This window comes from Mustela nigripes, chromosome 8 (assembly GCF_022355385.1).
Source record: "Mustela nigripes isolate SB6536 chromosome 8, MUSNIG.SB6536, whole genome shotgun sequence".
NCBI classification, from domain to species: Eukaryota; Metazoa; Chordata; class Mammalia; order Carnivora; family Mustelidae; genus Mustela; species Mustela nigripes.
The window spans coordinates 39,037,648-39,065,628 of NC_081564.1; the positions used below are offsets into that span (position 1 = coordinate 39,037,648).

General features: G+C 40.7%; 1 protein-coding gene across 14 annotated transcripts in view; it reads left to right on the plus strand.

Annotated features, from left to right (window-relative positions):
* Positions 1 to 27,981, plus strand: part of DLGAP1 (DLG associated protein 1) — an 869,387-nt gene that overhangs the window by 825,969 nt on the left and 15,437 nt on the right. For all 14 annotated transcript variants that reach the window (XM_059409267.1, XM_059409264.1, XM_059409265.1 and 11 more), the window contains one exon: positions 14,837 to 15,258. In XM_059409267.1, coding sequence (XP_059265250.1) covers positions 14,837 to 15,258 — 422 coding nt within the window. The remainder of the gene's footprint in view (positions 1 to 14,836; positions 15,259 to 27,981) is intronic.

Sequence of the window (27,981 nt, forward strand, 5' to 3'; positions counted from 1 at the left end):
CTCCCTGTGTCCCAATTTCCTCTTCTTATAGGGGTATCCATCTCATTGGATTAGGGCCCACTCACGTGCTTTTAATCACTTCTTTAAAGTCCAGTCTCCAAAAACAATCACATTCTGAGTTACCAGAGGTTAGGACTTCCACATCTGAATTTGTTGAGGGAGAAGTGCACAATTGGTAACACACAGTCAGCTAGATACACTATTTCCTGCTCATAATAATGTAGTCATAAAAAGCAAGTTCTGAATATTGATTCAAATTTACAATGTAACTATATCAGGAGAATGGAAAAAAATACTGGACCAGACCAGAAGTGCACATGTGCACACACACACACACGTACAGAGACAGAGACAGACAGATGGACACACAGAGAGACACTGAGACAGGGACAGAGACGGAGAGAGAGAATGACGAGAAGGAGTGAATGAAGATGAGGTGAGAGAAATCTAAAGGTTCATCTTTCCTAAAGACAAAAACTAAATTATTAACAAATAGTAACGTTTGTTATTTAGAAGTAGTATTTAAAAGTGGCTGCCAGCAGAACAGAAAATTACTACACCAGTGGACCAGGAATTACTATTTTTCATGCCAGACTTGCAGAACCACTTGATATTTTAAAATTCTGTGCATGTATAACTTCGCTAAAAATCAAAAGCAACTGATCAAAATAATGATATATAATATTGTGATAAATATCTTTGTGCACTATATATTTTTGCTATTTCAGATTATTCTATTTCTGGGCTTAAGAATTCAAACATTTTTTAAATGTTCTTGATACCCATTTGCAAATAGCTCCTGAAAAAATCTGCACCACTTTATTCTCAGAGAGAGGCATTTGAGTGCATAGATACTTGTCCTCTTCATATCCCCTCATTGTTTTAACAGCTTTATTGAAATTGACATATAATAAACTATACATATAAATTATATAATTTGATAGATTTGTATGTATTTGTCAGAAATATGTATGTATGTATGTATGTATGTATGTATGTATATAAATAATGGAACTATTACCACCATCGAAATAAAGAACACATCCACCACCTCCAAAGGTTTCCACTTACCCTTACACAGTCAGCCCCTCCTGCCCTCCCACCTCTTCTCCCCTACCCCTTTCCCCACTTGTTGACACTTGTGTGCATTTTCTAGAATTTTTTAAAGATAGAATATCCTTTTAAAATATTTATTGATATATGTGTATGGACTGGTTTTTGCATTCTCCATGCTGTTCCATTGAACTAATTGCCTATCTTCATGCTAAAACTACACTATTCTAACTATTGTAGCTTTAGAGTAAGTCTTGAAGTTAGATACTGTATGTCCTTCAATTCCTTTTTGTCAGTTTATTTTTTTCCCTTGCAATTCTAGGTCCTCTGCCTTTCCATAATGAGTTTTAGAAAGAGTTTGTTGTTAATATCCATTAAACACCTACCAGATTTTGATTGACACTGCACTGAATCTATACATCACAGAAGATTTCACATCTTAACAATCTTTCTTCATTCGTTTATTTTAAAAGATTTTATTTATTTGACAGACAGAGTTCACAAGCAGGCAGAGAGGCAGGCAGAGAGAGGTGGGGGGAAGCAGGCTCCCTGCTGAGTAGAGAGCCTGATGCGTGGCTCTGGGTCCTGGGATCGAGCTCCTGCGATCATGACCAGAGCTAAAGACAGAGGCTTTAACCCACTGAGCCACTCAGGTGCCCCTTGTTTATTTTAAAAGATTTATTTATTTATTTGAAAGAAAGAGAGAGCATGTGAGCAGGGGGAGGGGCAGAGGGAGAGAGAGAGAAGCAGACTCCCCACTGAGCTCAGTCTCACAACCCTGAGATCATAACCTGAGCCAAAACCAAGAATTGGATACTTAACCAAAAGCAACCCCTCTCTCTTCTGTTATTTAGCAATATTATGTAATTTACAGTGTACATGTCTTGCACATATTTTGTCAGATTTGCCCATAGATACTTCTTTTTGTCCCTGATCCTATAAATGGTATTTTTTACTTTATTTACCAACTATCTATTGTTAGATCATAGAAATACCATCGATTTGTGTGTGTTGATCTTCTATCCTATGATGTTCTTAAACCAGCCTACTAGTTTCGGTGTCTTTTTTGTAAAGTTCATGTGATATTCTAGACTACCAAGTTATCTACAAAAAAGGGCAGATTTATTTCTTTTCACCTGGATGCATCCTTTTTCTTGTTTTATTACACTGGCTAAAAACTCCAATACAATTTTGAATAAAAGTCATGAGTATCGTCACCCTTGCCTTATTTCTGATCTTTTGTAAACATATTCAATCTTTCATCATTAAATATTATGTGAGCTTTATGTTTTTTGTAGAAGCGCTTTACTGAATAGAGGAAGTTCCTCTCTACAACTAGTTTGTTGAGAATTATGATCAGGAACGGATGTTGGATTTTTGTCAATTTCTTTTTTTTTTTTTTGTAACTAAAGAGATATGACAAGGTTTTTCATTTTAAACTATGAATATAATAAATTGCACTATTTTTTTTAATATTTTATTTATTTATTTGAGAAAGAGATAGAGTGAGAGAGCATAAGCAGGGGGAGAGGGAGAGGGAGAAGAAGGCTCCCCACTGAGCTGGAAGCCCAATTCGGGGCTTGATCACAGGACCCTGGGATCACGACCTGAGCCAAAGGCAGACATTTAACAAACCGAGCCACCCAGGTGCCCCTTGATTGATTTTTTAAATTATGGTAAAATACATATAAAACAAATCTTACCATTTTAACTATTTTACATGTACAATTCAGTGGCATTAAGTCATTTGCAATGTTGTACAACCATTACCACTATCTAGCTCTAAAATATTTTCATCACTTCAAACAAAAATCTGATAACCATTAAGCAGTCACTGTCTATTCACCCTTCCTCCCAGCCTTTTGAAACTGCTAATCTGTTTTCTGTCTTTATGGATTTGCCTACTGGATATTTCTTATAAGTGGAATCATATAATATGTAGCCTTTTGTGTTTGGTTTGATATTCATCCATGTTGTAGCATGTATCAGTACGTCATTATTTTTTATGGCTGAATAGGCATTATATAGTTATATTACATTGTTCATTCATCTGTTCATGGCCATGTTTTCTCTTTTGGCTATTAAGAATATAGCTACTACAAATATTTGTGTACAGGTTTTTGTTTAAACATCTGTTTTTAATTCTTTTTGGTATTTACCTAGAAGTAGAATTGCTGGGTCACATGGTAATTCTATGCTTAGGATTCCTTTCTGAGGAAGCACCAAATTATATTCCACAGCAATTATACCATTTTACATTCCCACCAACAGTGTATGAGCATTCCAATTTCTCCGCATTTTGGCCAACACTTGTTATTTTCCATTTTTAAAAATTATGACCATCTTAGCGGATATGAAGTGGTATCTCATTATGGCTTAGATTTGCATTTCCCTAATGATTACTGATATTGATTCTTTTCATAAGCTTATTGGCCATTTATCTCTTTGGAGATATACCTATCAAGTCTTTTGCCCATTTTCAATTAATTTTTTTGAGAGACTTTGTTTATTTGAGAGAGAGAACAACAACATGTGAGCCAGGGGGAGGAGCAGAGGAATAGGGACAAGCAGATTCCATGCTGAGTACAGAGCCTGATGCAGGGCTCCATCTCATGACCCTGAGATCATCACTTTAGCTGAAATCAAGAGTCAGATGCTTAACCAACTGAGCCACACAGGTGCCCCAAAGTTTGCCCATTTTTAATATTAGGTTGTTTTTCTTGATGAGTGCTGTATGTGTTCTTTATATATTTTGGATACCAGACCATTATCAGATATGTGATTTACATATATTTTCTCCCCTTCTTTGAGTTGTCTTTTTACCTCATTGATAGTGGGTTTTGATGCACAAAATTTTTAATTTTAATGAATTCCAATTTTTCTCATCACTTAAGCTTTCAATGTCATATTTAAGAAATCACTGCCAAAGCCAAAATAATGCAGATTTGCCCCTATGTTTTAAGAATTACATAGTTTTAACTCCTAAATTAAGGCTTTTGACCTATTTTAAGCTAACTTTTCTGTGTGGTGCGAGGTAGGGATTCAGCTTCTTTCTTTTACATGTGGTATTTATTCAGTTGTCTGAAATTGACTGATTTTTTTAATGTTAACCCAACTTTGCATTCCTGGGATAAGCTCAATTTGATCATCATGCTAATCCTCCTTATATGTTTTTGGATTTGATTTGCTAATATTTGTATCTGTATTCATGAGAAATATTGTTCTGTAGTTTTCTTGTATTGTCTTTGTTGTCTTTGGTGTTAGAGTAAGGCCTAATAGAAAGATCTAGGAGGCATTTTTCCTCCTCAATCTCCTAAAAGTGTTTGTGTGAATTATTCTAATTTTTCATTAGATATTTAATTGAGTTAGCCAGTGAAACTGTGTGGATCTGGAGTTTACTTTGTGGGAAAGGTTTTTTTCCTAAAAATTTAATTCCTTTAATAGGTATAAGGCTATTTAAGTCATTGATTTCTTACTTGATCCCTAGTAGTTCATCTCTCAAGAATTTGTCTATTTCATCTAAGTTATCCAATTTATTGGCATAAAGTTGTTCAGAATGTTCCTTTCTAACAATTTTAATAGCTATAGAATCTGTAGTGATGTCACCTGTCTCATTTCTGATATTGGCAATGTATGTCTTTTCTTTCTTTTCCTCATCAGCCTGGCTAGAGGATTACTAAATTTATCAATTTTTTTAAAAGAAAAAGCTTTGATTTCACTGATATTTCTGTTTTCCTGTCTTCTATTTCATTGATTTTTTTTTTGCTTTTATCTTTTCATTTCTTTTATTCTACTTACCACAGATTGCATTTGCTTTATTTTTTAATTTCTTAAAGTAGCAGCTGAAGATTGAATTGAGACCTTTATTTTTCTGTACTTGGTGTCTAATGCTATAAATGTCCCTTTAAGTACTGTTAAAACCGCATCCCACAAATTCTGATTATTGTGTTTTTATTTTCATTCAGTTCAAAATACTTCCTAATCTTGTTTTTTTTCTTTAACCCATAGTCTATATCTAGCTCACAAATATTTGGGGACTTGGTAAACATCATTTAGTTATTGATTTCTATTTAATTCCATTATGGCCAGACACCATACTTTATGTCTTGAATCCTTTAAAATTCATTGAGATTTGTTCTATGGGCCAATATACTATCTTGCTAAATAGTCTGTATGCACATGAAAAAAAATGTATATTCTGCTATTTTTGAATGGAGTGTTCTATAAAGGCCAATTAAGTCTGGTTAGTTTTTTAATTACTCTATAAATTTCTGATCGTCTGTCTACATATTCTATCAGTTATTGAGAAAGCAATGTTGAAGCCTTTGACTATAATTATGAATTTATCTATTTTTCCTTATTGTTCTATCAACTTCTGCTTCATGCATTTTGAAGCTTTCTTATTAGGTGCAAAAACATCTAAGATTGTTATGTCCTCTTCATGAATTGGCCCCTTTATGATTATGAAATCCCTATTTCTCCCTAAGATTTTTTGTTATGAAATCTACCTTGTATGATATTAAGAGAGCCAATTAAGCTTTCTTTTTTTTCTTTCTTTTTTTTTTTAAGTAAGCTCTATGCCCAACGTGGGGCTTGGTCTCATGACTCCAAGATCAAGCATCACATATTCCACCAACTCAGCTAGCCAGGTGCCCCTGAACTTTCTTTTCATTAGTGTAAGCACGAGGTAGTCGTTTTCGTTCTTTCACTTTTAAATTATTTATGTTTTTATATTTAAAATATCTTTTTATGGGTAGCATATAGTTGGTCTTGCTTTTTAACCCAATCATACAACCTCCTCCTTTTAATTGGGATACTTAGACCACTTACATTTAATGTAATTGTTGATGTGTTTGGGTTTAGGCTGCCAGTTTGTATTTGTTTGTTATTTGTATCTCCTCTTTGTCCTATTTTTTATTTTTTCTAGCTTCCTTTGGATTATCTTTTTATGATTCTATTTTAGTCCCTTTATTGTCTTATTAGCTGTACCTCTTCATTGTATTTTTAATGGTTGCAACAGGGATTATAATGTATATCTTTAATTATATTATACCTACATTGAAATTAGATCATTTCATATGTAAAAAACTTACTGTTTCCATCCCTCTACTACCAAAAATTGGCTACTGTTATCAAACATTTTATTTCTATGCATATTACAGATCCATAATAGTGTTAGTATTTTTGCTTTAAAAGTCAATTATCTTTAAAATGATTTAAATAGGGGCACCTGGGTGGCTCAGTTGTTAACCATCTGCCTTTGGCTCAGGTTATGATCCCAGGGTCCTGGGATCAAGCTGTGTGTTGGGCTCCCTGCTCTGTGGGAGGCTTGCTTTTCCCTCTCCCATTCCCCCTGCTTGTGTTCCCTCTCTGTCTGTCAAATATATAAATAAAATCTTAAAAAAAAAAAAATGATTTACACAGAGACACCTGACTGGCTCAGTCAGAAGAGGATGCAACTCTTGACCTCAGGGTCCTGAGTTTGGGCTCCATTTTTGGTGTAAAGATTATTTAAAAATAAAATTTAAAATTAATTAATTAGTCAAATGATTTAAATGAAAGGGGAAAAAGTCCTATTCATCCACAAATTTATGATTTCCAGTGTTATTCATTTCTTTGTGTAGATCCATATTTCTATCTAACGTCATTTTTCTTCCTCTTAAAAGACTTTTTGAAAAATATATATTTATTTATTTATTCGACAGAGAATGAGAGAGAGAGATCACACGTAGGCAGAGAAGCAGGCTCCCTGCTGAGCAGAGAGCCCAATACTGGGCTGGATCCCAGGACCCTGAGATCATAACCTGAGCCAAAGGCAGAGGGTCTAAACCACTGAGCCAGCTAGGTGTCCGTAAAAGACTTCTTTTAACCTTCCTTATCGTACATGTCTGCTCATGATGAAGGCTTTCTGCTTTGTATATCAAAAGAGTCAATATATATTTTTTTAAAGATGTGGGTTTTTTCCAAGAGGAACAAAGATACCCCAGCTGTGCACAGGTTTCTTACCCCGTGTGCTAAATGTTGATAAATACTCTATTAGGATCCTAAAATGCGAAAGTGTTGGGACACTTTTAACGCTAAGGGGGAAAACGCTGGTGTCAAAATGTAGTTGTGAATGACACCTGCCATTTCCGCACATTTGTGAATGCACACACCAGAGTCACAGGTGCTGAAGGCCCCCCTTCAAGCTATTATCAAAATTGCTCCCCATTTCTGGAAACAAATGCCTCTGTGAATAAGAATAACTAGACTATTGTTTTTTCACCAACATTATCTCTATTTCCAAAAAATTCTAAGTTTTAAAATTTTTCCTTGCTTCACACATTAAAGTTCAGGGCTTTATAACTTGGCATAACAAACATGTGCAAAGCTAGCATTGTTTTCTCTTTTAGCATAACATCAACTACTATAAGAGATCTTTTTTCTGATCATAAATGACCTAAATACATAAACATTTGGGCTTGTAGTGAATTGTGCCTTTTCAACTAAGTAAGATGTGAAAACAAGAAGCCAAAATTGAGGGGCACCTGGGTGGCTCACTGTGTTAAGCCTCTGCCTTCGGCTCAGGTTATGATCTCAGGGTCCTGGGATCTATCCCCATATCCAGCTCTCTGCTCAGCTGGGAGCCTGCTTCCCCCTCTCTCTGCCTGCCTCTCTGCCTACTAACTCACTCTGCGAACTAACTCTCTCTGTGAAATAAATAAATAAATAAATAAATAAATAAAATCTTTAAAAGAGAAAAAGAAGAAGCAGCAGCAGCAGCAACCAAAATTGAGACAACTTCTGGCAGCCAGTTCCCGGACCACAGAGTTAGAAAGACCACTGGCAATCAAAAACATCCCCCCTTTGCCAACCTTGGAAGCTTTGGATCAATTCCCACTCCTTACAGCTTTCTTGGGAGTACTGTATAGCCTAGGACCCACCCTCAATATTACATTTGGCAAATAACTTCTTTTCTTTGCCAAGTTAACAATACCATGACCTAGCCAAATAATCCTTACAATACACCTGAGTTTTAAAGGTGTGGCATTCATGCATTTCAAACTGTAAAAGCCTGAAACTTGGCATAATTCCTGATATGCCTCATACATTTTTTCCTCCTTTCCTTCCTCCTTTCCTTTTTTCTTCTCTCTGTCCCCCTCCCTCTCTCTACTTTCATCTCTCCCACCCTCTTTCCTTCCATCCTTACTTCTGTCTCTCCAGCTTCTCTCCCTCCCTCTTTCTTTCTTCCCTTTCACGTTTTTTACAGATAACTTAGTTTGCAAAAGAATAATGATCTTCCAACTCACAAGCCTCTGGCCTCCACTTGACCCCAAAATAAAACAATAAAAATGAATTATAGGTGAGACCTCTCAGGCTTTTCTTACCTGGGGTCAACAGTCAAGGAGTGACCTAATGCTCTGGTTGCTGGGTCACTGTCGGTTCAAAGATGTTTTGCTGAGACTCCTAACCAAGATTCCTATTGTGATACCCCATCAAGGATACTAGCACCTACCCAGAGGGCCTAAGGAAGCTGGCCACATGTCCGGCCCTCTCCTAAGGGATCCAAGGAGAACAAGCCCACTGTCATCAATGTCTGCTCCTTCCCTTTCTTTAATTGGCAATTGCATTACAATTACCTAGAACAGAGTCTTTATGTAGAAAATTTATTCCTTTTTCCTTTGCTTAAAGAGATCTTCAGGTAAAAGAAGGATGAACCTGATGGCTTTTGAATAATGAGTGGAAGCTTGTTTGAAGATCCTTTTACAATCTGTTGCAAGGACCGTGCAGACAATATAGGAATGGGGAGCAGGAGAGCCCCTTCCCCCTGCATTTGGGACCAAGGTTGCATCCCACCTAGGTTCCTCCATTCATTATTCTAACTGCGAAGCTAATCTGACAAGAACAAGAGAATCTTTCTTAGAAAGTTTTCATTCTGGATCTCAATCTCCTCTCACCCCCACACCTTGCTTTTGATCTATCTTTTATATAATGAAATGTCTTGGGTTTTTGCATCAGTTAAAGGGTGCCATTTCATAAAATACCCAGATGGTTGCACTTTTTGAAGAGTAGCATTTTCAGATCCCACATCTAGTCAGCCTTGACAGGCTTACTGAAGAATGTCTAAAGCCTCCTACAAAGAAAAAGAGCACAGCACAGAACTAGTGTTTCTCCCTTTGAAACCACTGTTAGCCCTGAAAGGCAACCATTATTATGTGAATAAGAGGGATGAAGAAGATAACCAGGGGCTGGAGGGTTCAGTAACAGAATGACCAAGTTCATCTCCTCAAGATAAGTTTATGCCTTGGGTCTCACACAGCTGAATGCCTTGCAAAGCCAAAGCATGGGCATTATAAACATACTGACTGGACTTTGTTTTTTTTGCTCATGCTTTAACTTTGTTTAAATGCAGCCTCATCAGACAGGGGGAAAGAGAAGGGCCTCTGTGATTAACCATCTATGTGTTGGATTTGTAATGCCCTCTACAGAAAAGTCGTGGAGGGATGCGTGAGGTGGGCAGAAAATCCTCTAATTACACATACAAACTTGTTTCACAGAAGAGGCACATGGGGCACATAGCTGGCTCACTGGTAGAGCATGCAACTCTTAATCTCAGGGCCGTGAGTTCAAGCCCCACATTGGGCACAGAGCCTACACAAAATGAAATTTTAAATTAAAACAAAACAAAACAGGAGCACAAAGCAACAGCAGAGGTGAATGCTACCAAATGACTCTCCTCTTGCTGTTCAAAACAGAAAGGGTATGGTGTCCCATACTGGTTGATCCAGTCTTTATAAAGTTTCATGGTTTTCTGCTCCTTAGGCCAGAATATTGGCCTATCCTTTTCAGAAGTTGTAATTATTACCCATTGTGCCTTCAGGGCATGAAGTACCAAAGAAACTTCAACCCTGGGGATTGTGGATTTGGAAAAGGCAAGCCACTGGGTTCAGTTTATAGGTTTATACCATCTACCAGCAACTGATCTATTCTTTTTAAAAATACAGAAAGCAATCCAATGATTCCTTTTGTGTTCCTATCAGAGTTTTAAAACAGCAATAACAACTTGATTGTACTCTTCACTCAGAGCGAACTTTGCACTTGAAAGACATAAAGCGTTTTGTAGAGCAGAACATTCTTTGAAAGCTCTGGGTGGGAGAAAGCACTTGCTTAAGGAATTTAATTGAGAGAAACAGCGCAGCCTGGACAGGGCTGCCTGAGTTCAAAGGCACCGCTTTTAATCCCAAACCTTTTTAATTTTACTTAACTTTTATTTCTTTCTGGGTGACTAAACTGCAACCTTCTATTAATCTACTGCCAAGTAATTTTTCTTAAGAAGGTGGGTACTTTACAAGATTCATAGCCAAGAGCCCTCTGTCAGGAATGCTGGTGGTACAGTTTTGCATAGGTAAAAACAGAGGCCCAGGAGAGGTCACTCTGTTTTGTGTGTGGAACAGACTCTATCTCTGGCAAGTCCACTGCGATTGAAAATAAGGCACTCCGTTCAGTCTGGAAAATGTAACGCCCCTGGCAATATATGATCTTGGAGAGTGAAGCCTAGTGTTTTCATAGTTGAGATTTTGTGTTAGTAGAACAGCCAAAATGTCAACTGTTGCAGGGAGAGTCATCCAATTCACACATATGTGTCTGGAAAGAAAGCTGAGCTTCTGAAGATGACATTTAACATTTGGAGGGGGGTGGGCGGAGAATGAGAAGGACACAGGAAAGGCCTACTGCAGCCAAGCAGTAAGGGGCTATTGGAAGAATCACATTAGCAAAATTGTTCTTTCTTTTGCTCTGGTACAAGACATTTGTAACATGGCTTTCAGGCTTTCATACTGTGTGATTTTTTTTTAAAATTTTTAATTAATTAATTTTTTTGTATGGCCCATTCTAGAGTTAAAGAGCTTATAAAATGACTAGGTAAAACACCCTCAACAAAAGTAATTTCTTGAAAAGAGCGAACGATAAAATGGGCCAGGGAATTTTTGGCTGGTCTATCTTCATGAAATGAGTGACCAGAATCATACTATATTTGCTTATTTTGATCATCCTAAGAACTAATACAGATCAAGAGTGCAGCCACCTTTTTTCTTGATATTTATTTTCTAGGGAAAAAAAAGGATTTATTGTGATGATTGTACTCTCACCTTTTTGTAACTTCTAGTATTTCTACAGTCTTACAAGTAACTTCTTATCTGTATTGTTCTGGTTACTTTTTCTTTTTCATGGACTAAAGCATTAGTATTAATTGGCTTTAATAAGTGTCCCAGGAGAATTAAGAGAAAAGACATAATCTGGCTTATTAAATGTTGTCTGACATTGTTTAGAGCAATGTCCTGGAAGACTGGCACTATTGAATACAAAACAATTGAAAATCAATTGGCAGGGGCACCTGGGTGGCTCAGGGGGTTTAAAGCCTCTGCCTTCGGCTCGGGTCATGGTCTCAGGGTCCTGGGATCCAGTCTTGCATCACACCTTCTGCTCAACAGGGAGCCTGCTTCCTCCTCTCTCTGCCTGCCTCTTTGCCCGCCTGTGATCTCTGTCGGTCAAATAAATAAATAAAATCTTTAAAAAAAGAAAAGAAAAGAAAATCAACTGGCAAATCAACCAACTTAACATGGCATGATGACGAGCCAGTAAAGAAAATGTACCACCTCATACACATTAGGATGGTTACTACCAAAAAGTAAAAAAATAAGTGTTGGCAAGAATGTGGAAAAATTCAAACATTTGTGCATTGCAGATGGGAATGTAAAATGGTATGGCCGGTATGGAAAACAGTAGGGTAGACCCTCAACAAATTAAAAATAGAATTACCATATGATACAGTAATTTCTCTTCAGCATTTCCACCCAAAAGAATGGAAGATAGGGGGGTACTGAGTGGCTCAGTCAGTGAAGCATCTACCTTTGGCTCAAGTCATGATCCCAGGGTCCTGGGATGGAGCACCACATCAGGCTCCCTAATGGGAGCCTGCTTTTCCCTCTGCCAGTCTGCACACCCCTGCTTGTGTTCTCTCTGTCTCAAATAAAAACTTAAAAAAAAGAATGGAATACAGGGTCTCAGCAAGATACCTGCACACCCATGTGCAAAGAAGCATTATTCAAAATAGCCAAAACGTGGAAGAAACCCAAGTATCCATCTGCACACAAATGGATAAACAAAATGTGGTATATACATAAAATGCAGTATTATTCAGTGTTAAAAAGGAAGGAAATTCTGACACATGCTACAACATGAAAGAAGCTTAAAGACATTATACTAGGTGAAATAAGCTGATCAAGAAAGGACAAACACGGGGCACCTGGGTGGCTCAGTAGGTCAAGCCACTGCCTTTGGCTCAGGTCATGATCTCAGGGTCCTGGGATCGAGTCCTGCATGGGGCTCTCTGCTCAGCAGGCAGCCTGCTTCCCTCTCACTCTCTCTGCCTGCCTCTCTGCCTACTTATGATCTCTGTCAAATAAATAAATAAAATCTTTTAAAAAAAGAAAGAAAGAAAGGACAAATACCATGATGCCACCTCTATGAGAGACCTAGAGAAGTCAAATTCCCTAGAGACAGAAAGTAGAGTGGTGACTGCCACAGGCTGGGAGGAAGGGAACAAACTGTTGAATGTGTACAGACTTTCAACTGAGAAAGATGAGAAAGTTCTGGAGATGGGTGGTGGTGGTAGTAGTTGCACAATACTGTGAATGTACTTAACACCACCAAACCATACGCTTAAAAATATAGTTAAAATAGTACATTTTATGTCATGTATATTTTTTCACAAGGAAAAATAAGTAAAATATTAGATCAGGAAGTTAGTTACCTTTTTAAAAAAAAGTACAGAGTAGAGTAACAGGCACATGATGCCTCCTTCAGTGGACTTACATTCTCTATCATTGTTGCCTCCCTGCTGTAGGAGCCAATGAAGTTTTTTGTGTGAGTTTTAAATTACTTCAGGCCCACACCTTTCCCTTGCCCTTTGTCTGAGGAAGAATTCACCACTCCTCTGTTCTTCCCCACCCCTCCCACCTTCCATATACCCTCACTTTCATTATAGGGGTCAACCAGACATGTATAGAGCCATCTGGTTAAGAAACATGGATTACATGGGGCGCCTGGGTGGCTCAGTGGGTTAAAGCCTCTGCCTTCAGCTCAGGTCAAGATCCCAGGGTTCTGGGATCGAGCCCCACATCGGGCTCTCTGCTCTGCAGAGCCTGCTTTCTCCTCTCTCTCTGCCTACTTGTGATCTGTGAAATAAATAAATAAAATCTAAAAAAAAAAAAAAAAAAAGAAACATGGATTACGTGAATATCCTTACAAAATTTTCAAACTGAATCTGTGAACAAGCTGTCTTTTATTACCTTGGTACAAGAACTGTGGGAAGAGAAATTAAAGGTGCAGAGGAGAATGGTACCAGAGAACTCTACAACTGTGAACTGTTTTGCCCCAGAGGCTTTGTGCCAAATGATAACAATGACCTATTCGATCAGAATTATTACGGGGGCAAAGTGTTTTAATTTCAAGAGGAACCTCAAAGACAGATTTATAAGGCATTCCACATTTCCTGAACTCTTCAGACAGGATTTTGCCAAGGGATCCATGAAGTTCTGTTTAAACTGTTGTGTCAGAATGGTGTAAGTTCCTCCTTTAGTCTGGGGATGGCAGGGCGCTTTGCCTAGAGAGGGAACTTCAACGGGATCAACTGTGAAGAGAACTATGCCGCATGCCTACTTGAAAAAGGGCATCAGAGATACCAGAGGTGTTAATTGAACTGATTATTTATAATATACATGTAAATGCACAAAGTTGGACAGATATAGAAATAAATAATAATGGTTGCTGATAAGAATCATCCATGGATGCTAAAATTAATGGTGAAAGTATAATGAAGAGCTAGATATTTGCAAAGTTTGAAAGTCCCACTCCAGAAGATTCTTATTAATTACAAAGAGGAAAATAGTAACTTTACAGAAGAGTAATCTGGCAAGCACCCCCTTAGACAAATAATCTGCTAATATCACCAATGATATGAACAAACCTTATATCTCCTAATATATTCTTTGGTTAAAAAAAGAAAAAGAGGGGCGCCTGGGTGGCTCAGTGGGTTAAGCTCTGCCTTAGGCTCAGGTCATGATCTCAGGGTCCTGGGATGGAGCCTGGCATCGGGCTCTCTGCGGGGAGCCTGCTTTCCCTCTCTCTCTGCCTGCCTCTCTGCCTACTGTGATCTATCTCTCTCTGTGTCAAATAAATAAATAAAATCTTAACCAAAAAAAAAAGAAAAAAGAAAAGTAAAAGAGGAACCTCATGACATTTAGTCTGCTTTCAGAAAGTCTTACTTCGTAAGAGCTGTCCCTGGAAAAAAATGCGATTATGCAGGACTTACATATGGCTTGGGCCAGGTTGGGTTGGTTTTGTTTCTCCAATTTCTAAGCAAATTATGCTGACTAAGATAGAATTGAATTGGTTTCCTTACCACCTCAGCAACCTGACTACCACACTTCACGCCACCCTGGACTTGAGAAGGAGGCTGGATATGGGACGGTTGGACATGGGACATAATATTAGCTTCAATAGTTGTACACATTGTTCTGCTTCTAAAATCTGCCTAAATATGCTTTAATATGGCATTGAATAAAGATGAGAGATCTGTATTCTGCATATTAAAGCTAAGGCAACTGATAAGTTTGTATCAAGGGCCTACCTCCCCAGGCTGAGAGGATGAGGCTGCCTATGGTCACACTCACCAGGAAAAGTAGCAATGCTTTTGCTTCGAGAAACAGCCTTGAACTAACTCTGCTTTCTCTATTCCTCCAAGCTTCCGCAGGTTCACTCGATCCAACAGTGTGACAACAGCAGTACAGGCCGACCTGGACTTCCACGATAATCTGGAAAACTCTCTGGAGTCTATAGAGGACAATTCGTGCCCCGGCCCAATGGCCAGACAGTTCTCCCGGGACGCCAGCACCTCCACGGTCAGCATTCAGGGCTCAGGAAACCACTACCACGCCTGCGCTGCCGACGATGACTTTGATGCGGATTTTGACCCTTCGATTCTGCCTCCCCCGGATCCCTGGATTGACTCGATCACTGAAGATCCCCTGGAGGCTGTCCAAAGGTCAGTGTGCCACCGGGACGGCCACTGGTTTCTGAAGCTTCTCCAGGCCGAGCGGGACCGCATGGAAGGGTGGTGCCAGCAGATGGAGAGAGAAGAGCGGGAAAACAACCTGCCGGAAGACAGTAAGTAATGGCCGCCGTGCACGCCTGCGTACACGGCGCTTCCGGGCTGGGCTGGCGCGGTATCTGTAGACGTCGTGGTTCCTTTCCTGCCAGGTTCGCTGGTCTAGCTGCGGTTCCACACCCCCTGCGGCGACTGGGGGTGCGGACCGCGGGGCTGTTCCGGCTGCGAGACCATCCGCCCCCTGCGCCGCCCAGGGAAGGAGAACCACTGGGCAGAGCGTTAGCTAGCTCTAGCCCGGTGCCTGCTAGCTCTAGATCCTTTCTTCTTTGAAGAGGACCAAGCTCAACGTGAGGATAGCCCCACCGTTCTACAGCGGTTCCTCTTTCCGGAGAGGTTTCTGAAGGGTTGATGATTCCCAGGGAATTAAATGCCCCATGCACCGGTCCAAGTAGTAGAACAAGGCCAATAACGCATAGGCCAGTAGAGACCACGGTTATTAAAATTCACAAACCCGTTTTTAGCATGCAGTTTCTCTCCTGGGTTTCAGGGAGGCAAACCTTCAGCCACTAAATGAATTAACACAAATTTCAACTTGGCGGGGTTAAAATAAGTGATAAAATATGATGAATAAGTAAGATAAATAACTGAGGCCTGGCTCACCGTTATTGAAAATAACTGCTTTTTAACACAACAATAATTCCTATTAACAACTGACAACAATAGGTAGCAGACTGGCTGGCAGACTGTTGGCTGCCTGGCTTAGTTGGTGGAGGTTGGGACTCTTGATCTCAGGGTTGTGAGTTCAAGCCCCAGATTGGATATAGAGCTTCCTTTAAAAATGAATAAATAAAGTCATTGACAACAACATGACCAGGTTACCTCAATTCTGAGGCATGTTTTTCACATTTTCAACAATTCTGAAATTGGGATATAGTTTGTAATCAGTGTGTATTTTAATGCTGTGTATTTGTTTTCTCTGAAAAACCTTTAAAAAAAAAAAAGATTTTATTTATTTATTTATTTGAGAGAGAGATCACAAGTAGGCAGAGAGGCAGGCAGAGAGATAGGGGGAAGCAGTCTCCCTGCTGAGCAGAGAGCCAGATGTGGAGCTTGATCCCAGAACCCCCAGACCATGACCTGAGCCAAAGGCAGAGGTTTAGCCCACTGAGCCCCCTAGGCGCCCCATCTGAAAAACTATTATTAAATGAATGGTGGATCTTCCAACTGATGACATTTTTGAATCAAAGAAATTTAGGTATTTAGGGGTAGGCATTTAAGCCTGTCTTCATTTTTGCATGGGAACCACCTAGAAGAGTATTGTCATGATGCGGCTTTTGGGGCCTATTTTTAACATTTTTAAAAATTTTTTTAATTTTTATTTTATTATTTTTTTAAGATTTTATGTATTTATTTGACAGAGAGAGACATAGCAAGAGAGAGAGAACATAGCGGGGGAGTGGGAGAAGGAGAAAGCAGGCTTTTTGCAGAGCAGGGAGCCCAACTCAGAGTTTGACCCCTGGACATTGGGATCATGACCTTAGCCGAAGGCAGATGCTTAAGGAGGAAGCTACCCAGGCACCCCAGGGGGCCTATTTTTAGATCATTTAACTTTTTCTCATAAAAAATTTAAAACACGCACAAAAGTATAGGGTTTAGTACAGTGAACCTCCATGTACCTGTCACCCATCACAACTGGCCAGTCTCCTTTTCTTATCTTCCCTCTCCTGTCATTTTTGCCACATTATCTTGAAGAAAGTCCAAGGTATGCATCATGGCACTTTACTATGTATCCACTGTTAAGGATTATTTTTTAACATAATCATCATATATCATCATCCCTAATAAAAATATTAATAATTTCTTAATAATTATGGAGCACCTGGGTGACTCAGATGGTTAAGTGTCTGCCTTGGGCCCAGGTCATGATCTCTGGGTCCTGGGATTGAGCTCCCTGCTCAGCGGGGAGTCTGCTTTTCCCTTCCTCTCTCCTGCTCTCCCTGCTTGTGCTCTCTCTCTCTCTCTGTCAAATAAGTAAAATTTTAAAAAAATAAAAATTTAAGGGGCGCCTGGGTGGCTCAGTGGGTTAAAGCCCCTGCCTTCAGCTCACGTCATGATCCCAGAGTCCTGGGATTGAGCCCCACATCAGGCTCTCTGCTCCACAGGAAGCCTGCTTCCTCCTCTCTGCCTGCCTCTCTGCCTGCCTCTCTGCCTACTTGTGATCTCTATCTGTCAAATAAATAAATAAAATCTTTTTTTAAATAAATAAATAAATAAATATTAAAAAATAATAATTTCCTAATAATTAGACCCTGCACCTATGTTAAATGATGTTAAATAGACTTACTAAATGAACCAAACCAAGTATGTCAAGGGGCAGTGAGTTTTCCATAAAGGAAGTATTTTTATGAAAACTGAGTCTGGGAAAAAAATTAGCAGGTTGTGGAATTTCCTTGCTGTGTCTTGAGCTCAGCTCTCCTGTGCATTCATTCCTCCTGACTGAACCCTATCGACTAGCCAGTGTTATGTGTTGTCTTTATGAACAGGTCAGAAAATCCATAAGTAGGTTTCTGTAACGTTCCTTTTGTCCTTTCATGTTATAAATGCAAACAATTTAGCAGTGGAAAAGTAAATCTCCTTGACACTTGCCCCTAAGAATTGGTGCCACTACAAGGTCACCTGAGTGTTAATCCACAAGCAGAATTAGCTTTTGCCCTGGTGACAGGTAAAGGAGGCACCACCCAGCAGCAACAGATAGGGTAATTTTCAGTAAGAAGTCTTAGCAGTTACATCTTCTTATTTTCCTTTCTTCTTGTGGGTATACCCAAAGCTTATTAGATTTTCCTAGAAAAAATGCATGTCTAAGAAGCAGCAGCCTCTGCTCAACAGAACAAGCTAATTTTCAGATTCCAATAACTTCAACTCAGTAATTTGGGACTCATTCTAGGTTCCTGGTTGGCTTCCAATAGGATCCAGGAAAGCTGCTCATCTGTTTTCTTTTAATCTATTGGGTGTTTTGGTTTTTTTCCCCCCATCTAAGACTATATCTACTTCTCTCAACTCAGCTTTACAATGATGTATGAAGATAGTTATTGTATAAAGATTTAGGAAAATCTTCTGGGATGCTAAAGGAGCTATGAAAACAAGTTAATGTGTTTTGACACAAACACATGTATTTGAAAGGTGAAAATTTTGTCAGAAAATTGGGTTCTCATCTTGTGCTTGGGATGGGAGAGAAGTATTTTTGTATTTTGAAATTACACTATTAGAAAAGTTGCAAGGTAATGAACATGAAGGAGCAACCCATTCATTCACAGCTATGGAATTTTACTTCACATGTTACTTAAAATATTGATTTATGAAGAGGACTTAACAAATATATCCCACATGAAGGTATTTTGCTATAACAAGATTTGTTCTAAAGAATAATAACTGCTGTCTTTGTACATGAAGTTTCCACTATTAATAAGCTATACACCTGAAGAACATTTTCTTCAGAGTAGTGATACATTTTCTCAGATCTACCACTTTATTTTACAGGGTTGTTGCCTGCAGGGGGAGGTGCAATGGTCATGGCTGAAGAACAGGCAAAGATAACTAGGGGTGGGAGTATTTTTTAGTACTTTGCTTTAAAAGTACTGAACTAAATAAATCAGTCTTAGATGGCAAGTATGCAATGAAACCTGCTTCACTGGGGCTTTGGTCTTACTTTGTAGTTTGAAACATATATATATATTTTTAAGATTTTATTTATTTATTTGACACAGAGAGATCACAAGTAGGCAGAGAGGCAGGCAGAGAGAGAGAGGAGGAAGCAGGCTCCCTGCTGAGCAGAGAGCCCGATGAGGGGCTCGATCCCAGGACCCTGAGATCACGACCCAAGCCGAAAGCAGCGGCTTAACCCCCTGAGCCATCCAGGTGCCCCTGAAACATATTTTAATATCAGAACCCTCTTTTCTAATTAAAAATAATTTACACACAACACCAATAAATATAACAAAAAGAACAGTGAAGGGGCGCCTGGGTGGCTCAGTCGTGAGCGGCTGCCTTCGGCTCAGGTCATGATCCCAGGGTCCTGGGATTGAGCCCTGCATCTGGCTCCTGCCCTGTGGGAAGCCTGCTTCTCCCTTTCCCACTCTGCCTGCTTGTATCTCCCTGCCCCTCTCTCTGTTAAATAAATAAATAAAATCTAGGAAGGAAGGAAGGGAGGAAGGAAGAACCGTGAAGCTGTCTTGTCTGAGTTCTGTCTGCTCAGCCTCTAATGCCCCTAATAACCTCCCCCATCCTCTCCCCTGACCTCAGAAAAGATCCTAGGGTTTCTACGATACAGTTTAAAACCCAGTGGTTTGTAGTGAAAAGTTCAAATTAATTTTTTCAAATAACTATAGATCAAACAGCTAACACAAAGTTTAGATGTAAATGCTCTTTATGTATGCTTTTTTAAATGTACAAAACTGATTCAAATTAGTAACATCTATTCATATACACCCATCCAGCCTAGAAAATATGACTCTTCCTTCAAGTCTCAGCTTGGGCCTCACCTTCCGGAAGTTTGCAGAATGCCTCCCCCCAGGCTGAATTGGGTGTGTCTCCCTGGTGATTCCATAATAGCCTGTACATTTGTCTATCAACTATTTCCAACATAATTTTATAGTAGTCTATGTATCTCTGTCTTCCACTGAAAAATGAGCTCTCTGAGGACAGAAATTATTCTTACCTCACTCATCTTTATATCCACTGCCCCTCTGATGGTTCCTGGTACATAGCAGGGGATCAGTGAATATATATTTGAGTACTGGAAATATTTTGGAAATTCTATTTTACAAAAGTATTTCATCTTGCAAAATGTTTCCTCTTCAGGAGCTACAGAATACTCAATAAGTAACTAGCAGTTGTTGTCAAAAGTAGAAAGGGGGCTTCCCTGGTTTGGTGATGAGCTCTTCTGAAGCAAGGATGTGACAGAGACATGAGCACCTGCCACAGAAATGGTAGAAAGGACTTCTGTGTCGGTCAGCCGAATAATCTAGATGACCCTTCTATGTCCCATTCAGCTCTTGGGACATGATTCCATTCAACAAGCACTTGAAAGCTTTATCCTTCATCCCCAAGAGCTTCAATCTACCAGCATTCCAGAATTCTAAATAGCACAGAGGTAACTTCCCAGCCCAAACTTTCCAGGGCCAAGAGTTGCCAGTTTCAAATGAGGCAAACTCAGATCAGTGAAGGTTTGACCAGAGAGCCGTAGCCACCCTGAACGGGAAGAAGGGAGACTAGAAGCACATGAGAGAATATTTATCTTGTCCTTACAATACCCCCGGCAGTGGGCTGGAGAGTTTGACAGGTGTTTTATTTGCCCTCAAAACAGCTCTCTGGCAGTATCTTGTCCAAGGTCACAGAACACAGAAGTGTCTGATGGAACAGATACAACATGAATAACAGTTGACAAGATAATAATACTCTGTGTGTCACTTGGTGCTGTCCTCTAAAGCTCTCCATACATATCTGTCCCTGGCTCCTTGGCAACCACAATTCTGTTCTGATAACTGGGCCTGGAGCTGTAGAGGGCCTTTGTTTTATTCATTCTCTAATTTAGCCTTTTCTTTTTTTTATTATTTAAAAAAAAGGGAGGGGCAATCCTGTCTGGTAGGCACTGCCAACGTCTGAGTAACCAGCTTAAAAAAAAAAAATATGTACACCAGAAACACTCCTTGACAGATCCCTTCCAGGATAGATAGTCTTCAAAATCCTTAGGGAAGGAAAAGTAGTTTAGAGTGAGAGAAAGGAAAAAAAAAATTTTAAGATTTTATTTATTTAAGAGAGAGTTTGCAAGAGAGAGCACGAGCAGGGTGGGCAGTGAGAGGCAGAGGGAGAGGGACAATCGACTCTCCGCTGAGCAGGGAGCCCGATGCAGGACTCCATCCCAGGACTCTGGGATTATAACCTGAGCAGAAAGCTGAGACCACCTGTGCCACCCAGGCACCCTGAGAAAGGAAGATTCGGACTATACTTGCTTTATTTATTTTGGGGGGGAGAGACACTAGAACTATCCCAGTTCTTAAATATTCAAAAATGTTGAATGCACTCAATGCCTCTGAAATGTACACTTCAACCTGGTTGAAATGGTAGATCCTGATATCTATTTTACCACAGGCGAAAAATCCTGCCCCCCTCTAAAAAAACCCTCTGCAGCGGCTGAAAGTAGTGGAACGAACGTTCTAACACGCTAGGATCTTGTTCATAGTTATTTATCATGCTTATAAGAATGTAAGGTATTCTGCTCACTGTCTTCCTGATTTTGAAATACACAGTATTGGTGGGGGATTAAAAAAAGAAGCTAGGAACAGAACCTATGCGCTCAGTGGGAGCTTGAGGTCCATATTTAGGGTGTGGGACGGTTGCAGTCATCTTTCTTGTCTAGAGCGTTAAAAAGGAAAGGAGCCATCCAATTTTAAATAATTATTAGGTTATCAACTATTGTATGATACCATTGCCCTGACTCTGATAGCTGCTTCCTAGGAATATTGTTTTTGGCACTCTGGGACTGGAAGACACTTTCCGGGTTTACCTGAAGCTGTTAAATGTGCGGAACAAGGGACAGAACGAGAAGGGCATTTGTGGTCGCCTGGTAACATTGCGTGATCTTTGCAAAGTGTAACTATACATTCTCTGGGTGTGTGGAGCTATTATGCGCCCTGATAAAATAAAAGTGAGACAAGGGCTTCAGTTCTTGTTTTAAATGTTCATCCCTAACAGTCGTTAGGAGAGTTTTGGCTTGGTAACCAAATAATGAAAAGTCTGCAGTGAGTGAGGTTTCCTCCAAACCCTGGCGGTTGACAGAATGCTTGTTCCCCCAGCACTTGAAGTAAAATGATACAAGCTTTCCTCAGACAATGAAACCCTTGTATGAAACAGCTGTCTCGGGGAGATGGCTCAGTGCTATTTGACAGTGGCTTGTATGTTACATAGATACGTCTGGTATTATCTGACCGGGAATGAAACGGCCAGATGGAACCAAATGCTCCTAACTAGGAATGCAGTCTAGCAATGCGGGTGAAAAACAGAGGCTCAGGTTTCAGGGGCCCTAGGATGAAATACTGGTCGATTGTGCTGGGAAATGTATCTTTGCCTCCTGAATTGTGGACAACTTATATGCGGAATTTTCAGGCTTTATCTGAAATGAACTGATAAACCTAGAGCGTGTGCAGGAGGCAGATTAATTCCACTTTAATTTTGCCTGGTAATAGCATCCAAGTTAGTGAAACTTGGCCCTGGGTCCCCCAGAAGGCTTGTGAACCTTGGCAGCGAATGTGGGGCTGGTAATGAAACCTGAAATGGGGTTTGCCTGGTTTCAGGTTGAGTTACGGAAGCTGTGCACAGTCATCGTTGTGACTGTCTCTTGGTGAGATCGCCAGGGTTACTCTGCCCAGTGTTACCTGTGGCATGTCCCTGCAGCCTGTGGGTGGCAAGCAAAGGAGCTCTCTCTGATTTCTGCATTTCATCTGCCTCGAGCCTTGTGTATTTCTAAACAGGGTGGGCTGGGTACATCTTGGTTCCTTTCTATTTTATTCGCATCTTACTTTCGAAGTGATCTTCAAAAAGTCCCTCCCTGCCCTAGCCTCCCACCCCCGCAAGCACACGTGCGTGTACACACACACTGCTTAGTCTCTTTTTTAAGGTCTGGCCAACCTGAAATTAGTGACCACAGGGGAAGTTGCAGTAATGAAAAGGAAATCCGTGTATAATGTGCTTGATGTTTAACCTTCTGAAATGCTCAGTTTATTTTGCTCTGCACTGCACTGGGCAAAAAAAGGGGAAGGTTTTGATGCCAGATGTACATCACAGAGCATCCTTTCATGGGTGTGTTTCATTGGGAGTGGTCTCTAGGCTGAGGGGGCTGCAGAGGCACGGAGAGATGGAGAATGTGGCAAAGTGAAGGGCAGGCCAGCAATGGATCTCCTGTTGTCTAGGCCAGTGGTGTTCCTTTATTCCAGACTGCTTCTGCACTGCAGAGAGGGACTGGGGCAAGATCTCCGATGGTTTTCTCCTACAGTAACTATTTCTGTGGAATATAATTGCAATGGACTTCAAACACAGTTTTCAGTTTTCTTCTTCTGGATTACCAAGGGAAGTGTTATCTACTTTCATTTCATTCAGCTTTCAAAGGCTCAAGAACTGTATGTTACTATGTGTCGTGTATGTTATCATTTCATAGCTCGTGTAAACTGAGATATGCATTAAAGCATAACTACCTTTTATGAGTAAGACTCCTGGAGGATGGACTGGATGGACTCAGCTAATCTCAACTAGCTGAGATTTGGAAAACTTGCTCTTTACAAACAAGAAAGTATTTCCCCCCATGTTTTAACTGTGTGGAAGCTTTTAGTGTATAGGTTAATTTCTACTTGAGAATTCTATTCTCTATTCTTTGGCCACTGAGTTTTGGCTAAAAAAAAAAAAAAAAAAAAAAAAAAAGCACTCTTGTAAAATGCAGAGCAACCACTGTCAGCCAGGAATGAAACAGACCCATGTTTTCTATGGAGACGCTTTGTTGACAGTAGGTCTGGATCACAAATGTGTTTGAGGAGCAGCTGGGCAGTTGGTTGGAGAAATTCTTTTCCATGAAGACACACTTGTAAATAAGAATGTCTCTACATGAATAATCCCAACTTGAAATCACACAGATTTGGTGTGGCAAATCCACATGAATTTAAAGTAAGTGGGTGGATCCTTTTTTTTTTTTTTTTTTTAATTCCTTTTCCCTCTTCACCCCTGTAGTCTACAACAGGGGTTGGGCAGGGGGAGGCCAAGGGAGTAAAAAGAAGTCAACCTACATCAGCCCAAATAGTATTATAAACAGAAATCCAAAAGGAATCATAACCCAGCTAAGACTATATTAGCTAATTAATTAGTCAGTACTGCAATTTACAAATTGAGGCTAGACATGGTAAAACCTCAAATAACCAGAATGCTTAAGGCCTGGAATGTTGTGGCTGATTTATTTTTCTGGTTAACATAAACTCTGTAGATGAAGTTTACAAAGTTTAGTTTCAAAGCCATTAGTTTCAAAGCCTACCCCTTCAGCAAGATACCTGGAGTTACATGGCCCATGTGTGCCGTTGAAGGGCTTGAGGTCTGGTAAGAAAGTCAGACATATAAATAGATCACAGCGGATCACACTGGAAAGAATGTGGAAAGGGCAGAGACAGCTTTATGCATAGGGAATTTGAGGAGCAATAGAGAGGGAGAGGGGAAAGGAGATAGGGATTTCTGGAAGAGGTACATCTGAGGAGGGAGATGGGCTAGTGGAGGCACGTAGACAGGAGGCATCTCCCAGCTTGGTGTTTAGCCAGAGCGAAGGCACTGAGAAGAGAGACAGCTTTTAGATTTGGGCAATTGGAAATCCAGAACACTGAGGGAGGTGGCAGATGTAAAGCTGAACAGGTTGGGCCTTGCCTGCAATCCATTGAAGAGAGTTTCCTGCTTACCCCATGGATGATAGGCAGTCAAGGAAGAGTCTTAATCTTGGGAATTATATGAGATAAAAAGACCCTCCAGTTTCCCTAAGAGATTGGCAAGGATTAGCAAGGGAGGGAGAACAGTTATACTGCGGATGGGGTGATGAAGCCTTGTCACCGTAATGGTAATCAACTAGGGAATCCTAAGGGAAATATAATTTGGAGAGACAAGAGGTTTCTGGTGGCTGTTTAGCTATGCAACACTGAAGCTTGAGGGATTGATATATGCTGGAGTTATAAACTTGGGAAACATCAACACATTTCCAAAATAGCTGAAACCGGAGAGCAATGAGTTCATTTGAGCAGAAGAAGGGAAGTGAGCTCCGGACTGAATTTTGTGTTCAGCATTTATGAGGTGAACGAGAGAGCCCTAAGGAACAAGGAATGCGGGGTCAGAGCCAGAGACTGGCGGTGGGGTGGGGGGGTGGGTGAGTTGGTGCCAAATGCAGATCCATCCAGCAGAGGAAAGAGAGGAAGGAGGGCCAGGCGGCAGAGGGTGGGGAGACTAATGGTGGCTGGGGAAGCAGAGGAGCAGAGGCTTTCCATCCTTTTGAGAGCATTCGCAGGAAGGTAGGACTCCACCAGGGCTGCTGTAACCAAGTACCACACACTGCTGGCCTGAACGACAGAAACACGTGTTTTCATTTTGGGAGGCTAGAAGTCTGAAATCAAGGTGCTGGTTTCTTCTGAGGCTTCCCCCCTTGGCTGGTGACAGGTCTTCCCTCTGTGTGTCTGTGCTCTGTTCTGTTCTTATAAGGACACAAGTTATATTGCATTAGGACCCTCACTAATGACCTCTTTTTAACTTAATTACCAAATCAAAGGCCCTGTCTCCAAATACAGTCAGCTTCTCAGGTATTGAGGGTTAGGACTTCAACATTTTTTTTTTTTTAAGATGTTATTCATTTATTTTGACACACAGAGAGAGATGGCAAATGGGGGGAGGGGGAGCAGACCCCCTGCTGAGGAGAGAGCGATGCAGGGCTCCATCCTAGGATCCTGAGAGCATGACCTGAGCTGAAGGCAGAGACTTAACCCACTAAGCCACCCAGGCACCCCAGGACTTCAACATTTGAATTTGGGGAGGACACAGTACAGCCCAGGACAAGGAAGAAGAGGCATTTTATATTAGGCAGAGGGGACCTTGAGAGTGGGGAAGATATCTCTCCCTCCCTCCGAATGGGAGGGTGCTCACAGGCATCCCCAGTAGTGTTAGAGCACAGAGAAGCAGAGACTATCCAGACAGACTTAGAGAACCCTAAAAGGGAATCAGGCCAACGACACAGGTAGATGGAAGGAGTGAACATAGATCCTGAAAGTCTTGTGAGAAGGGAAGACATGGTGAGGAGCCATCAATGGCAACCCCCAGGGTGGAGGAGAAAGGAAGAGAGAGCGATGCTCTCTCTTTCAGGATCCTCCTCCCCCTCTCCTCCACCCAGCAACCAGTTGGCCATTGTTCTCGCTCTTGCAGGTGGGGAACTATGACAAACCATTCGAGAAAGTCTGGGCCCCTGAATAATTGTGACGGATGCTTTAAACACACAGACCAAAGAAATTATTGACACTCACCTAAATCTACCTGAGTGAAAGCCACAAAAAAAAAAAAGAGGACATTCAATCAGTCCACACTACTGAAGAGAGAGGCTGGATTATGAAGATTAGCAGAAGAAATAACTCCCTACTTCAGCCAAAGCCACCTTTTAATTTCCCAGGTAAATGCCCAAGAACTAACAAATGTCAATAGAATAGAGAGGTTACAATTTCTGCTACATTCTAACAACTTTTGTATATTATTTCATTAAATAATGTACAATCCTACGAAGATAGTATTATGATTATTTGACAGATAAAGGAAACAGAGTCTCAGAGTGCCATAAGCTCTCCCAAGATCAGCCTCTGGTAAGTGGCCTCCCTGACTTGCGTACTACTCAGACAGGAAGAGTTAGACTGGAAAAGGAGTATGCTAGGTGAATTCTGGTGTAGGTGACCGGGTTTGGGGAGCATCCTGCCCACTGTGTCCACTGGACATGAGGTGGGAAGCCTCCCCACTCACAGCCAGCCGCACACCTTGTACTGGTTTTAGTATTCAGGTTTCAGGGACATGCCATTGAGGGCATAGGAAATGTGTCTATCCTTCTCTGCTTCTGATGCCTAATGTGGGGGCCTGATGACTGTGAGGTTGGCCCTAAGAGACAAGAATCAGAAACAGGAAAACCACTGCTTCTGTCTTTTCAGTTTAGGGACTTAATTCTTCTTGGAATATTAAAAGATGCATATGGTAATGATGTGTAAGGACTCCTTTTTTCCAAATGAAAGTTCTCTCATGTTTATGACTGAGCCAACCTGCTAGGACAGGAACAGAAACAAATAGCAAAATCATTTTTCCCTAAACATATATCCAGCTGTCCAGATAGTGGTGATGCTTGTGACCTTGAAGCAGCTTAAAGCCATATGGGGTCTCGCGTGTGAGTCCTGATAGACCCAGCTGGATTCTTCTCCAACATCCTGTTGGAGTTGTATCTAATTTTACAGCCAGTTCTCATCTGAATCCACTGGGGGAACACTTCTTGGCCGGGAAGTACTCGATCCTGAAAGTCTTGTGAGAAGGGAAGACATGGTGAGGAGCCATCAATGGCAACCCCCAGGGTGGAGGAGAAAGGCAGAGAGAGCTATGCTCACAGATATGAGACGCTGATGTGGACACAGCAGAAAGTCAGTTCTACCCCCAAAGGAAACAGTCTTTGTTTTTTGCTGCTTCTTTTTTGCTTTGTTTTTTGCTTTTGAGCTTTGCCGTGGACCTACTTCCAGGATTAAAAGAAATTGCCATTCCCTTCACCCCTGTGCCATTTATACCACCCCCTTGTTCCCCAAATAAAAGTCATCACCCACAAGGGGGTTCAGTGGGAGGGAAGAGGTGTGCTCTTCTCTCAATGTCTGGGGTTTTATCTGCATGTGGCCAGATTTAAAATCAGAGTTTTCCTGAGACACCCATCTCACACTCCAAAATAGTCTTTCTCTACTTCTATTTGGATGTATAATCTTTAAAATCAAAACCCAGACTTAAACCTTACACCCACAAGCATCTCTTTCAAGGGATCCTTGGTTCCTACGTTCTTTTTACTTTGGAAATTTCTGTGTGCAATGATCACTTCGTGTACATGGGCTTTGTTCTTCCTTCTGGATGTGGGACAGAGAGGGTGTGTGCTGAACGTCCCCATTCTTCCATCAGCTTGCTACAGCTGCCCCCCTTCTGTCTAGTGACACTGTCTA